Source organism: Coturnix japonica, chromosome 4 (genome assembly GCF_001577835.2).
Source record: "Coturnix japonica isolate 7356 chromosome 4, Coturnix japonica 2.1, whole genome shotgun sequence".
In the NCBI taxonomy this organism is placed as follows: domain Eukaryota; kingdom Metazoa; phylum Chordata; class Aves; order Galliformes; family Phasianidae; genus Coturnix; species Coturnix japonica.
The window spans coordinates 74,394,889-74,410,662 of record NC_029519.1 but is presented as its reverse complement, the minus strand read 5'-3'; the positions used below and the strand labels follow the sequence as shown (position 1 = coordinate 74,410,662).

The 15,774-nt window shown below is 38.6% G+C and overlaps 1 protein-coding gene across 1 annotated transcript in view; it reads left to right on the top strand.

Moving 5' to 3' along the window:
- The window catches only part of HGFAC (HGF activator), a 35,076-nt gene extending 20,088 nt beyond the window's left edge, over nt 1-14,988 (top strand). The window contains exons 8-14 of the mRNA XM_032444376.1: nt 4,121-4,295; nt 6,407-6,492; nt 6,888-7,128; nt 9,126-9,265; nt 11,386-11,526; nt 12,540-12,688; nt 14,216-14,988. Of these exons, the coding sequence (XP_032300267.1) occupies nt 4,121-4,295; nt 6,407-6,492; nt 6,888-7,128; nt 9,126-9,265; nt 11,386-11,526; nt 12,540-12,688; nt 14,216-14,386 (1,103 nt within the window). The 3' untranslated portion in view covers nt 14,387-14,988. The remainder of the gene's footprint in view (nt 1-4,120; nt 4,296-6,406; nt 6,493-6,887; nt 7,129-9,125; nt 9,266-11,385; nt 11,527-12,539; nt 12,689-14,215) is intronic.
- Nucleotides 14,989-15,774: the final 786 nt, after the last annotated feature.

Genomic DNA, 15,774 nt, shown 5'->3' with positions numbered 1-15,774 from the left:
ACATCAGATACTAATGGTGGAAAGGGATTTCCATGTGCAGTTGGGTTCTGTATGCTGTTTGCATGTATGGAGCAGAGGGATTAGTAATAAAACTAAGGCAGAAAAAGATAAGGTTACTATTCCTCTACAGTTGTGGGCAAGTAGAATAGCAAATAAAAAGCATCATTATTTTTTTATATAGTTCGATGTCATTTGGAGAGGTGACCAGGTGGTTTGCAGTGGTAAAGTATAATGGGTCACCAAGGAATTGCACAAAGTTAGGGCAAGGTTTACTAAGACAAGGGTAATGAAGAGGACTCCTAGGGCACTGTTGCAGAAATAGTAAAGGTGAGTTGGATTTTCATCAGATTTTGAATGATTTCCTAAAAAGCTGCTAGAGACATTTTAATGGAGAACATAACAATGTTAAGTAGGCTAAGATCTGAAATGGCATATAGTAAGAAGAACTGAAAGATGACAGAGTATATGAGCATGATATCATCAACTGAGAATCTACCTCTGTTTAACTACACTAAGATACATAGCAGATGGTGGACAGAAGATTAGTGACAAAAGTGCTTCCAGAAAATGGTAACTGTAAGGCATCATTTATGGCGATGATAGATGTGAACTATGATAGAGAGGCTATTCTGATGTCCTAGACTTCGTTACAGTCAGGAGCTGTAATATCCCTATTCAGACAGGAATATGTTGGAGATCTTAATTTTTATACAGAAATATGGTAGGTGTCTTTTTTTCCCCACAGACTTTTGTGGACACTGTCTTTGTGCCAGAATTGGTGCCTTTTCAGATGACAAGTCTTTGCTTTTAACTTATATGATTATATTTCAATATTATTTGCTGTCAGGCTGGAGGTTTTATCGCTATTCAACAAGTTGGAAGGCAGCACATAATATGACGCAATTACTTGTTATAAATTTGTTATATGTATTATCTGCTGTTGTATTAAATCATAAGCCCAAAATAGAAATATTGAGATCTGGATAAATATCGTAGATGTATGACAGAACTATATGAAAGGATAGCTATGTAGAAATATAACTTCCTTATAGTTCTGTTTATATTCATTAATTAACAAGATCCAAAGTTGGGAGTAAGTGCTGCTACAAGCCAGGGATGGCCCAGCATGGTGTTTGCTTCAATTCATATGGCATTGTCTGCCTTTCTGCTCTCAAAACAGCTGAGGGTTTTTCCATGCAATGAAGTGAGGAAGTGTGTAAGAGCAGTGTCTATGGATTCTGAAGACGCCTTTGTGTCATGTTTATATTTATCCTGGAAGCTCACAGCTACTCAGGACAGGAGATACGGGAACTCAGGGATTTCTACAGGCATCCAATGACTCTGACATGTATGCAGAGACATAAAGCTTAATTGTTCATTCATATTTATCTTTTTTGCTAATAGATGAAACCTGAAATTGAAATACAAAGTGATAGACACATTAGAAGGCTTCAGATAGGTATGAATATTCTCTCGTATGAACAATCTGCTTTGTAGTGAGAGCTGAAAAGCTTGTTCTGACCTGTGCAGGACATACACTTGGCACTGAAATAGAAGTGGGCATATACTCCTGGAATGCTCTGGATGTAAGATGGTGGCTTAATTCCTCCAAGGGTAATTTTTGGTTCTAATTTCCTGAAGTTCTTTTCCATCTGAATAACTGATACTTAAGATACAGAGGAAGAGATCTTGTAAGAGCAAATTCAAGCAGAGAGGGGCTTTTGTCTTTGTCCTTCTACCCCTCTCCCTTTCTGTCACAAGCTAATACAGAGCAGCACAAAGAAAGAAAAGAGTGAACAGCTTCCAGTCAGAGCAATCTTCCTGAATTACAGAGGAAAAGATGTATTAGACTTTGGGCATATTTCTTGCTGGCCTTATATTCTTCATGAGATGCTCTTTAATAGCTATGATGAGGTTGCCACGGTAGTAATGCAAGCCAGTGAAGTGAGGAAACAACAACTCTGTTAACCCAGATGCCTCTCCATAAGATGTGAGATAAAGTTACTTCACATTTGTGCCAAAAATACCTCTTAGAAAATAAAAAAGCAAACAAAAAACAGACTAAGAGATATTACTGTTCCTTACAGCAAATGCAATATGTAATGCAAACTTCTTGGAGAAGAAAACGTGACAGATGATTTAGAAAGGGGCCAAATTCTTCTAAGTATAATCTTTAGCAGCTTTAGTGATGACAGGCAGATATACAAAAACAGAGGTGCATTGGATTTTTAGCCTGACAAGGTCGAGCACAACTTGTAAACACCATCTGCAAGATGTCCAAACCATCAGGGCCGCAGAATATGGCCGTAGTTCTGCAGCAAAAGAAAAGCTTGTTTCATCCTCATAAAAGCAGACAACTCCAGATCATTTCTGAATGTAATGAACACACTACAAATAAAAACAGCACCTGGCATTTCCCTAGATAAGTGAAAGAATTTTGTGTGCAGCGTGATAGTGGCATTTTCACGACAGTTTCAGGCAAACAAAGCAGCTTAACTTGCATCTTGCCCAAAAAAGCGAATGGCAGGGTTGCCAAGGAATGGTTACTATTGCTAGCAATACAGATGGAAAACAAAACCTATTCTGTGAGATCGGAGATTATGGTTGTTAAAATATTTATCTGATTTCATGTAATATTCTCTGTTATTGAAATAAAAACACTTTGATTTAAGGAGTGGTGTGGAGGAGGAATTGCAGTCTCACTATCTCTGGTGTGTCTGCCAGGCCAAGATAGAAAGCTGATTTTGTATGCTACTTATTTTTCTGCTAACTCATGTTGAAGTGTTACATCAAACTTCTCGACCCCCAGCTCCCATATTTATGCTGTATACTTGCTCATGGTTTTGAGGGCTGTTGCTGTACTGATGAGTTGTAAGGATAACTGACATCAGCAGTTCTCTGTTGCAGTTCATCATTTCAGTGCTGCTTGTACCCCCTGGTTTGTGTGTCACCAGGTTCTGTCAAAATAACAGATATTTGATAACGGTTGCCCGCGTTGTGTGCTGTGATTGATTATCCTCGCAGTGTGTTTTTCAACACTCAAGCAATACCCTGATGCTATATATTTCAGTTTGTTTATAAGTTTAGAAGATTCCACTAGTCTTGCAAATGTCAAGAATAAGTCATACTGGCGTGGCTGGGTAAGAAACCCTCTGAGGCTTGGTCACGATTAATCCTCTTTGTACATTAGATGGTTTTGTATTTCCTTTGCAGTACTCTGAGCCATGTTTTGAGGTGTAGACTTTCTGCTCAGTGTAGCTATTTGTACAGAAATGCATCTCCATATGCTTTTCATCCAGAACGCTGGTATGTGCTGTTGATAGATCTTGGCAGCTGAGTGTGTCAGACCTATCTGAAGAAATACCCTGTGTGCAGGTGACAAAGAAATGGAGTTTGAATATGAAAATTCAACCTACTTGTTTCATTTTTGAAAAAAAAACTTGTTGTTTGCAATATGTACCTATGTATATATACACATACATAAGGGTAAGGTAAGTCTATCTATATGGATATGTATAAGGCCATAAAGAGAAATATTTTCCAAAATCAGTCCTTCTAAGCACTCGCTAGCAGGGCAGGATTGTTTTCACTAGTTTACAGCACAGCCAGCTATCTGAGGTTGCTGGCTTATACTCCTTTTATTGTCAAATGAGATTCAGTCAACATAGTCAAGGTTACATGTCAAGATTGATCTTCACCTTGGAAAAAAAGTCATCTCAAACAGGCTAGATCACTTTGGTGCTAGCAATGCCTGTTTCTCTTAACTGACTAAAATGGGAGTCTCCATTGATGAGCTCAGCTGTTTCTAAAATTAGACAAGATTATTCCCAACCATATTGTTGCCTTCACTGTAGATTGCTGACTAAAATCCGTGTGCAAAAAAACTGTTAGGTCTAATTCTCTGCCTGTGTAATAGTTTTTTATGCACATGCAAAATGAGGCTGTTTTAGAAGTCTTAACTGCTTTTTAAAGCTAAAACTCACCATATGGAAAAAAAACAAAAAACAACTAATCCTTTTGAAAGGTAAAAGGCACTACAGAGTTGGGCCCACTGCCTCTCATCACCTCAGCTGCAAAACAAGTATTTAAGGTAATTAGCACAAAATCTACTCCTCTACAGTTCCTAATCATCACTGCTATCGTGGCAATGGCACTGAGTACAGAGGTACAGCCAAGACGACCATTTCTGGACATAGCTGCTTGCCATGGAATTCGGACTTACTCTACCAGGAGCTTCATGTTGACAGCGTTGAGAAAGCAGTACAGCTAGGCTTGGGGCCCTTCTCATACTGCAGGTGAGGAAGTGTTTGCCCTGTAATTATAAAACAAGAGGTGGATGGATATATTGTGGGAGCGGATTTGGAAGTGAGAAGGGGCCGGAATATCATAGCAGGTGCCACCCTTGTCTTGGAAAAGCTGGGCTGGCTTAGTGGCCTATCACACGGGGTAAAAGTTTCCAGAAGACAAGATCTGGTAGGTTGTATGGATCAATATGTGGCCTTGCTAAGAAGCTTAGATACAATCTAATGTTAGAAAATCATGATCCCTTTTTTTTTTTTTTTTCCTGGATTTTTTTGAATGAGACCTTTAAAAGGAAAAATAATTGCTCAAAAATGTCTATCCAAAAGGAGAAAGAAGTTAACCATTCAGATTGTATAATGTGTTTATTTCAAATTATGATATTGTGGAATTTTTTATATAAAAGAAAATATTTTAGAAGTGGAAAAAATCAAAACCACTGTATTTCAGTAATGCTGAGATGGGATGTCACATTTCTTTAAAAGAAAAGTGGCAGCAAAATAAAATGTTGGCATTTCAATTTTGATCAAACCACATGTATGATAAACCATGTTTCTGCTCAAGTTTTGTGTTCAGTTCCAACGAAACTTTTTTATGGCTTTCTCCTGTCACTTTATGTTCCCCTCTTCTCTGAGGTCTTCATGAGGTCAAAGCATACCCATAAATAGTATAAATGTTTCTAGTAGAGGCTATCCTAAAGCTGATAATCTTAGGTACTTCTCCATGAACTACTGTCAAGTTGTTTGTTGATAAAAAGCATGCATGCATACTCGAAGTAGCTCTTCTTCTCTACCTGAACAAAACTAGCAAACAATTACTGTTTTCCCCTCCCCCCTGCCAAATCCAAACTGCCTTGCTTTCAAAGGCTTGGTACAGATTAAAATACTTAATATGAAATTTATGGTGTCCCAGTACATCATGGCAATTTATTTAGTGCTTTGATAAATCCCGATCCCTTCAATTCACATCATCTAAGCACAGTATTCACTTGCAGATTTCAAATGCAAATAATAAAGCGGTATAGGAGCTGATGTGTTAATGTTCTGTAAAGCTGAGAGAAAAGCTTTTCACTTTTTTGTCAGCTTGTTATAATTTCTGGGGATATCTCCGCTGCACTATATAATCTTTCAGATATCTTCTTCTTCAAATAGTCTAATTTAGAAACATTGTTGGTGGAAGATGACTCAACCTGTATTGCTACTTCAGTTCTGAGAATTTGAAAGTGCTTTAATCTTTCTTGAATAGCAGTCAGATTTAAAAAAAAATAATATTGAAGAATCTTAAAATAACACATAATACTTTTGATAAATCCAACTGAAATTAGAATTACTGTTTATCCAATGTCCTGAATTATCTCGTCTATTTTTATTGGCCTACCCAAGATCTTTCTGAGTCTTCGAAGTTCTATACTCTCAGAGGACTAAACTGGTCAAACTTTGGGTTATTTGTGCAGCACAGATAAAGGAAATTTTGCTGTACCATGGAGAAATCATAATGGTGTCAACACCAAAGTTGTCTAATATCAGAGTAATAAAAGACTGATTTGGATCTGATATTGCCTTTTGAGGAATATAATATTTGCTTGAAGTAGTCTCTCATTTCCTCAGACTCTCTCCAGGGAATGTGAACTTGAGTATCTCAAATTAGTTTTTGCTAGCTATTTTTGTAATGGGTTTTCTATGAATCTACCTGTGGTGGAATTTCCTCACTTAAAAAAAATAATCTAAAAGAGGAATCTTTCCCATGGGATTCAGTCCTGAAAATAGCTCAGCTGATATCTGTTGAAGCAGTTCAGTGTAGGCTGTATTTAAACCAAGTGAACATGCTCATGCAGGAAAATTCTACAGATATTTAGCCATGTTTCTGCATTTTAGGTCCTAATGAGCTTTATTTCTGGCTGGCTTTAAGCATAAAAATCCTGACTGAGGGGTTCCCTACTCACCCTTTAGATGTTAGCAGGTTCTTCAGTGCTTTCTGAGATGCCTCCAAACCCAACAATTCTATCAGTCCTTTGCATGGTGCAATAGGAAAAAGCAGAAAGCATCTGGGAAGCTTGGAATAACAACGTGGCTAATGCATTTAATTTATTCTCCCATGAATTCATTAGAAATCCAGATGAAGATGAGAAACCATGGTGTTACATCATGAAGGACAACAGTTTGTCTTGGGAATACTGTAACATTCCATCTTGTGGTATGTAAAAGAACTCTTAAAATCCATCCTATGAATTAATGAAGAAAGATTTATTGACACTAGAAAAAGCTTTTGGTGCATCATAAAAGGACTGTAGTCATATGACACAGTATGTAATTCTGAAAACAAGATAGTGTTCCTTCCCTAAATTAAACTGTTGTTAATATTAAAGCTGACCTTTAGAACAGAGCTTTAATTTGAAAAGTCAGTTAATCATGTGGTTCTTCTACTCTCCATTTATGGTTCCAATACTTTTGATTGATGATAATAACACAAGGAAGCATACTAGCCCTTGCTGCTGGAATGGCTAAGCTCAGTCCAGAATCCAAACATGATGGCATGTTCCTTAGAAACTCATGATTTGCAGTCTGATGCCATTTACCTTTCTATCTTAGCAAGCAGGGAAAGGAGGCCACCAGTTCCAGAAGATATTGACACTTTTGCAGTTGCCAGAAGACCATGTGGGAGAAGGCACAAAAAAAGAAGTTTTGTGAGACCTAGGATTATTGGAGGATCTTCATCTTTGCCTGGATCTCATCCCTGGACAGCAGCTATATATATTGGAGAGAGTTTCTGCGGTGGAACTCTTATTCAGACTTGCTGGGTTGTATCAGCAGCACACTGCTTTGCCAACAGGTAAACTCACAGCCGTAGGTGTGACAGTAGGTCTCCTCCTCTCTGGCACCGTATTCTTGTGAGTCACAATAAATCTGAATTGAAACAAGTGAGAAGGAAGATGAGATTATGAAATGCTGGTTTTGTGAAACAGAGCTGCTGGTAATCTGAGTGCAGCATGTGAGCTGACACATAGCATGGAGTCCAGTTTGAGGAGTCTCAAAGATGCTAAATGGGTCAATGAAAGGAGTAAGGTTGTGCTGGGTGTCAGGATGGCAGGACATGGAATGAGAGCTTACATGTGCAGGTATCTGCAGGGGGACATATGTGTTTCTTAGCTACCTTTTTGTAAGTGTATGCCTGCTTTGAGCTGTAATATAGATGACTATGTTCACTGCTATATTTTTGTTCAAAATGCTGAAAGAGTCAAGTGGTGATTTAAAAAACAACACTTTTTTTGGCATCCAGCTGCAGGTCAGCGAGGGAATGACTGTCCATAGATGCTCTTACTTTATTCTAAATACTTAATTTTCCACAAATGCTGAACGCTTTTTATGATTTCAGTTTGATCATGTAGATGGTAAAAATATTACATCATTTCATACAAACTGTTCCTTTGCATAGTAAAGAAGCCAAGAGAAACAGAAAACCTCGTGCCAGAATGCATACACTGGTAGCTTGTAGACCTAATAATACTGTTGTGAATGCTGTACTGAAGCATTTGGAGCTCGAGCCGCAACGCATTTGTTTTTCAAATGTTGTGAAATAGCTACTAACTTTGGCAGCTATTCAGGACATTTCCACCCACTTCCAGCTGGTGGTTTGTTACATACAGATTTTCCATAATTACTGCATTGTAATTTGCTCTGTTCTGTATGTTTAGTACTCCTAAGTTAGCCACAATTTCAACCGTTTTCCGCTAGGCGACAATAGATCCTTGTGGAGCTAACTTGGTAGGTTTTTTTTTCTTTTCCTGTTCTGCAGCCTCTCCCTTTTTATTTCTTCTCAGTGATTCATCTGTATGTCACAATTAAACTATTTAGGGCTTTTAAAATCTTTTTAAAATCCTGTCCTGGGAAATGAGTTTCCACTCTGTATCACGTTCTCAAAATCAAAGGGGCTGGTTTACTTCCACAAGGGTGCTGAAAAAATCCTGGCCTTACATATTGATTGCTTATATTCTTGCTTTCTAGTTTCAAAGAAGGCAAAACTTCAAGGTCTGTTAACCATGCACATAGTAGTTGTTGCAGGGTAGCTGTCTGTTCTCTGTGCTCTTCAATTAGTCTCTCACCACCAAGTATGCTGCTGTTTATGATTGCTTTGTGCTCAGTATCAGAGCAGAATTTGCAGTGCTTTTATATCTGACAGCCACCAGTAATGCAGAGAATCGCAGTTGGGGAAACTTTGTAGTGATACCGTCCACTCTGGATCTGTGCGTGATGCATGATAAGTATTTTCTGCTCCTGTACTAGATAACTAAACATCTGAGCTCTTCCATGTTAAGGGTACTCACTAGCTCAATTTATTGTAGGATTAGATTAGATATTCCAAATAAATTATTCAATATGAGGATTGTGAAGCACTGTTACAGCCCAGCAAAGCTGCCAATGTCCCATCCCTGGAAGTATTCAAGACCAGGTTAGGCTAGGCCTGGGGATACCTGATCTGGTAGGAGATGTCCCTGCCCATGGCTGGGGATTGAAACTAGATGATTTTTAGGATCTCTCAATCAACAATTCGGTGATTCTGTGGGTATGATTCTGTCAAGAAGGAATAGCATTTAATTAGGTTAAAAATGCCCCACAGAGCATGGAAGTAACTATAACTTTAGTCAGCTTTCTCCTAGCCCACAGTAGGTAAGAAGACTGGGAGATGGGTCAAGGCATTATGAGAGGGTAGATAATGGGCAGGCTGGGGATCTGAATTGATTAACAGTTCATGGTGCTCATAGCTATTGGAAACTGTTTTCATTTGTGTTTCTAAATGCAGAATTATTTGTTCTCTCTTTTGTATTACAGTCCCCCCAAATCCTCTATTAAAGTGGTTCTTGGTCAGCACTTCTTTAATAGAACGACAGATGTAACGCAAACATTTGAAATAGAGAAATACATCTTACATCCTGAGTATTCAGTGTTCAGCCCTACTGAACATGATATTGGTGAGTATTTTTCTTGCAGTTTTATTTCCTGTTTAGTTGACTTAGTTCCAAGTTTAGCTTGTGTGTTGAAAACTACTTTCTTAGGGGAAAAATAATAGACATTAAGAGAGGCTTTTGCGAACAGAGTGTTCCTGTCTCTACCAGGGAAATAAGAGCACCTGAAATCTAGACAAATTCAGATAAGAAATAAATTGTGAATTTTAAATAATTATGGTAATTAGCCTTTGGAGCAATTTACCTTGATGTATGGCAGATTCATCATCACTTCAAGCCTTCATGTGATTACACATTTTTTCAACCATACTAGAAACTGTGGGCTTGATGTAGGAATTACTTGGTAAAATGTTATTGTCTGTACTGTATAGAGCATCTGACTAGATGAATATAATAGCCCTCTCTGCTCTGAAAAATCTATGTTACCAAGAATCGTTCTTTACGCTAAGGAGAGAAATTTAAACATCATCTGTCTTATCAGTCAAAAGTTAAATGCCCTTCTGATTGACCTTGTAATATTAGTCAGAATGGCGGTAGAAGAGAAACTTGCTTCTTACTTTCTAATCTGCTTTTATGGAAGTTGGCATATCTCTCTGGGGCATTAAGCTGTGTGAGCACTTTGTCTATGAAACTATTTAATAGTCTGGCATCAGGGATAACTTAGGTCAGGAATGTACTGGCTTTTTTGCTCCCAGATGGTGAATGTTTTCCACTATGTAGCAAAAAGCATTTAGATTCTGTGTTGGTGGGAACTCTGTCAGAGCATACCAAGAAATGAGCTTGCTGTGGGGCACTGCTCTGCTCTGAAATATCCTGGTGTAAATCACAGTTTACAGTTTGAGATCTCTAAACATTTTGGCTTACTATAAAATTTAGCATGTATCACACATGCAGTGTCCAAATTTAGGGTCATCTGGAAATGGAGTTCCTAAGATGTGACCCACTGCAAACAAACAACCAGGCAGAAACCTGGGGGAAAGACTTGTGGGCATGTTCTGCCTTACCAGTGATGTCTGCTGATGCAGCAGATGATTTATTTAGGGCTGAAAATGCATTTTAAAAGTAAAGAAGCTAACACATGAATGTTTGATGGAAAGTATGGAGGATTTAGAAAGAGGAAGAACTGGGGAGAAGAGGAAGGTGAGGAAGACCAATCTGCTCCAAATTGGAGCTATCTATGTGGGCTCATTGACCTGTGAGATACAGTTATTTATTCCATGAAGCCAAAAGTTGTAGTCCACAGAGAAATTAGATTATCCAATGGGATCTCTTGCTTTCCACACAACTGTGTTCAGAAAATATACAGCTTGTGAAAGCTGTGATATACAGTTTTAATAGATATACCCACCTCAGCTCTATTCTCTTTGAGTGGTGTGCTCAAACCCAGCACACTGCCCTTGTTACACCAAACACAACCCCGGCCTATGGCTCATCACAGAACGTTTGCCCCAGGAGAAGCAAAATTTCTGCTACTTTTGGTGTCTGCTTTCACTGTTGAACTCACCACGCTGCACAGCCTCTTATTTATGCTGTTTTCAGCCTCACGAGGGGAGAGAAAAAGTTGTGTAGGCTGCGTAATTCTCAGCAGCTTTCAGAAGTTTGCTTTTGAAATAGCCTAATTTTCTAGTCCTTAGTTTTAAAAAATTTGAATTTTGCTGAACTCAGTGATAACAAAGAGCATGGAATACATCAGATCTTGCAGTAATTAATTTTTTTAGAATCAAAATGGAACTAGGCAGGTGGCCAGGCTTTCAGAAGCAGCGAGCACTTGCACATCCCACTTATTTCAGCTGAAAGTTGTGGATATGTCAGTGTTATTTAACTTCAGGGTGGGAGGAGACATGTATTTTCTGTCTTCCCCCTTCTCTACAGAAGCAGTGAAGAAAAATCTGCTCAGTGAGTGCGGCATAAAATAAATATTCCCACAAGAGGAGTAGGTGAATATTTCAGCATTCAATTTAATGTGAAATCAGGTGCTGTTGAGATGAGTCTGTCTGTCTTTGATTGAAATATCTTAATTAAGAGAGGCTTAGGGGATAATTAAAGTTGTATCTGAGACCCACTGCTGCCAATCCTATCAAAAAAGGGGAACAGACTTTATTCCTACTGTATTTTCTCTCCTGCAGCCTTGATTAAGCTGAAGAAGAATGGCCAACGCTGTGCTGTGAAGTCCCAGTTTGTTCAGCCCATTTGCCTGCCAGAAACTAACACAGTTTTCCCCGATCAATTCAAATGTCAGATTTCTGGATGGGGACACAAGCATGAGAGTAAGTGAAATGACAGAGGTGGTATCTGTGGAAAACACTGATGAAAACCATAGGAAATGCTCAAGGATACATTGCACAACTGGTAGTCCTGTAAAATATTTTCCAAGGGACTTCTGGTGAAATTACCTTCCTTTAGAGGTTTCTATCATTTACATCTGAAATAGTCACCCCAAGCCCTCTTAATAGTCCCCGAAATTTGGTGAGTGGTTTGCATGAACAAGGAATTAGAGGAATGAGGGGAGCCTGGAGCAAGTAGCTGTAGGTGCCAAGTAGGTTAAGTGAATCCTACTCCAGGTTTCTCAAGGTAGACGTTAAAGACTGCAAACCAAACACAGTGAGTTTTGTGGTCTGTGATGGAAGCAATCATTAGCTTCACCACGAGGGAAATCTTGGAAACATCTACTGGAAAAGGCTGGAGGGGTTTTAGGCCAGGAATTGCTTATATTAAGTTTAAGAAAAGCAAAAAAGAAATGCTTCATCTTTCTCATCCTCTGAGATGAGGAATTTCAGGATGGTGGTATGGCCGTGCTGCCTTGATGAGGAGATAGTAGAGATCAATGTAGATAGGTGAAGGAAGGGAGGGATCCAGCCTCCTCATATTCATTAGAAACTCCATGTGAGCAAAGGTTGTCCTAATCTAACTGCATGATTTAAAGAAAAAAAAAAAAGCGTTTCTACAGCCTTTAATAAATGTATGATTTAAAATCACATCAGGAAAGAGGAAACAATGTGAGTGCTGGGGAAGTGTTCCCAGGTCCCTGGGGAAGGAGACAACCCAAAGTGAATTGATGCTTAGGCATGAAATACTGCTATTTCAATGGACACAGACTCCGACTGAAGAATTAGGAAATGGTTTGATGACTAAGAGTAACAGTTATCTTTTGAAGAGATCCACAACATGACATGTGTTAAGTTTATTTATATGTTGTATCTGCCTCGTGTTGAGTTTCTATGTTATGCTATTTGCATTCTGTAAAAATTACTTCTTTCTTCTCTGGGAATTTTCTTTAAAGATATAACTGGTTATTCAGATGTACTGCAAGAAACACTGATTCCAATTATTCCTGAGGAGAAGTGCAGAAGCCCTGAAATTTATGGAAGAGAAATCAGTGAAAATATGTTCTGTGCTGGCTACTTTGACAGCAAATCTGATGCTTGTCAGGTAATGTTGTGAGTCATCTCCAGACAAAGAATATAAATGTGTATAATTAGAAGGAACATTACAGTGCTTACTTTTGACATTACAGTCATCCTAAAGAAGAAAAAGGTTTGAAAAAAAATATATATATGTGTGTGTACTTATGTGACTGCACTGTTTGTTCCTATGTCACTTTTTTTTTAACCTGTTAATGTCATTTAAATTTTACAAAGGAGCAAAAAAACCCCAAACCACCACCAAAAATCCTTCAGGGTGTTAATATTTCTCTTACCTTTATAAAAGCTAGGGGCTACACAGTTGAAGGAAGCTTTCTGAACTGCTGGCTGAATTGGATGGTACTGTGATGTCAGGGGCTTGTTGGCTAGCTGGCAGATAAGCCAAATCCTCAAGCTGCTGCCTCTCAATAAAAGGAAATAAGAATACCTGTGTAGGAGGTGGGGAACAGTGCTGGGTTTGGAGGTGAAAAGATCTGAGGTTATTACAGTGGATGGGTTTTAATGGTGTAGGGTAACAGTCCATTAGAAAAAGTCTTGTGACTTCCATTCTTCATGGAAGAGCTTCCAGTTCTTACTGTGTTTTGTCTCTTTTTGAGTTATGTCACGCCCTGGCCCTTGAATAAAGGGTCAGAGACAGTCTGTAAGGACAATCTGTAAAGCAAAGAATAATATGCATACTTTGTGCTGGAATTGCTATAGAGATTGTTAACACGTCTGAAGAGAAAGAAGAAAGTGAAGGGATGAAGAAAGGGACTGCACAAAAACAAATGGTCTGAAGAGAGTTGCGTAGACTGAGAAACAACAGTGCACTGATGCCAGAGTTACAGTCAGTGAGATGAGATGTGCAGATGTAAGCAAGGTTCTGAGAAAGCAAATTAATCTCAGGTGCAAGACTTCAATTTATCACAAAAATCTTCAAGTATAAAGGCAACACAAGTTTCCTTCCAACTTTGCTCTGAAAATAATTTTCTTTTTAAAATAGGAAGAAATCTCGTTCACTTAGACTCAGATAGGGTGGATTCTTTCACCAGTACCAAGTAGTTAAATTCAACAGATGCAAAACTGGGTATTCGCCACAGAATTACAGCACTGTGAAGTCATGGGAGAAAATCTGTATGTGTGCAACACCTTCCTTTGGCAATATTTATAATCTCTGATGACTGCAATAGACTGCAATCCATACAACACCTATAATATGATGTGGACTAAATGTCAAAGACTTATTTATTCCCGCTGAAAGGGACTCCAGTCATCCGTACTCTTTGGTATATGTCTGAATCCAGAAGAGTTTCAAAAGCACTTCCAAAGAATATCTGATATTTTGAAACTCTCATTTAATGTAGCATTAAGAATAAAAACCAACAAACCAAACCCATCATATTCTCATGATAAAGTTTCCTACAATTAAACTTCAGTGGACAATTACTTCCATGTTTGTTTTATTTGTCTATTTTAAGTCTGATCCTTACATGTAAACTGTTTTTCCAATGATTTTTTTGTCAAATTAAATAATCTTTCCTCACTTTTAACACAGGGGGATTCTGGTGGACCTCTGGCCTGTGAGAAAAATGAAATCTCTTATCTTTATGGAGTCATCAGCTGGGGAGATGGCTGTGGCAGAGTCAACAAGCCTGGAGTGTATACAAGAGTAACAAACTACGTAAATTGGATCAATGAGAGAATATCTCCTCGAAAAGCTAGTTGAACATTTAACTATGATATCATTTTAAGCAGGGACCAGGAGCCTTTTGGTTTCATTAAAGTGGCATAAATATTTTATTATAAGCTAGAGTGAAAATTATGGTGGTAATTCTTAGAAAATCCACACCAGACCACTAAAAATAGTCCTCATCCCTCTGATATCCATAACTCTGAGCCATATTTTAGGGCTGTGAATAGCTCAACATATGAGCCTGTCTTTATTTGGCTTAATAAAACTAACAGGTAGAGACTGAGTGTACTGACATCTAGAACTGCTTATCTTTTGGTGGATTATGTGAAAATGATTATTTAAGAGTTTCTGGTGGAGCTGTCATCTCTCAAAACAATCTGTAACAACGCTGACCTTGTATTCTCAGATAAGTTAACAAAATAAAAAGGAAGAACACCAAAACCAAAATTATCTCTCCTTCGGAAATAATTTCTTTAAAGTTCAGGTTGAAAGATGTCAGCAGATTAATATAGCTGAAGATGCTCCTCAGCTTACTACAGTAATCTACTTCTGGGAAGAAAACAGAGGATTTGGGGTTTGATTAAAAACTTGTAAGCATATTTTTATGTTGCAATAAAAATAGAAATAGAAATGTGTTTCAGAGCTCTGCTGAATTTGGTGTGCCATTTTCCAGCAAAGTTAATGCAATACCTGCTGAAAGCACAAAGCTTATTGCTAACAAAATGTTAAAGTTGGTAGATATGATAGTTCAATATGCGAGGGCCTGTTGCAGACCCTCAGCTGTTTCTCACCCTGAGGATAGTGCAGATGTTCTACCTTGGATGGAAAATGTCCAAGCCTTTCTTGAATTTGGCAGTGTTTTGAAGATGTTTTAGATTTTGTAATAACAAGCTATTTAACTGTTTAGATAATACAGAAAAACAAGGGTTCTGTTAGATATTTAAACTGCATGGCTGGTGGAGAGAAAGACTTGGGGGTCCCAGTAGACATGGAAGGACATGGAGCTCTTGGAATGGGTCCAGAGGATGGTCATTAAGATGATCAGGCTGTAGCACCTCTCCTATGAGGAAAGGTTGAAGGAACTGGGCTTGTTTAGCTTGGAGATGAGAAGGCTCCATGGGAGCCTCATTGTGGCCTTCCAGTACTTGAAGGGAGCATATAAACAGGAGCAGGAATGGCTGTTTATGAGGGCAGATAGTGGTAGGACAAGGGGGAACAGTTTTAAACTGAGACAGGGGTGTTTAGGTTAGATATTAGGAGGAGGTTTTTTACACGGTGGGTGGTGAAGCACTGGAACAGGTTGCCCCAGGAGGTTGTGGATGCCCCATCCCTGGAGGCATTCAAGGCCAGGCTGGATGTGGCTCTGGGCAGCCTGATCTGGTGTTGGCAACCCTGCATATAGCAGGGGGTTGAAACTGGAT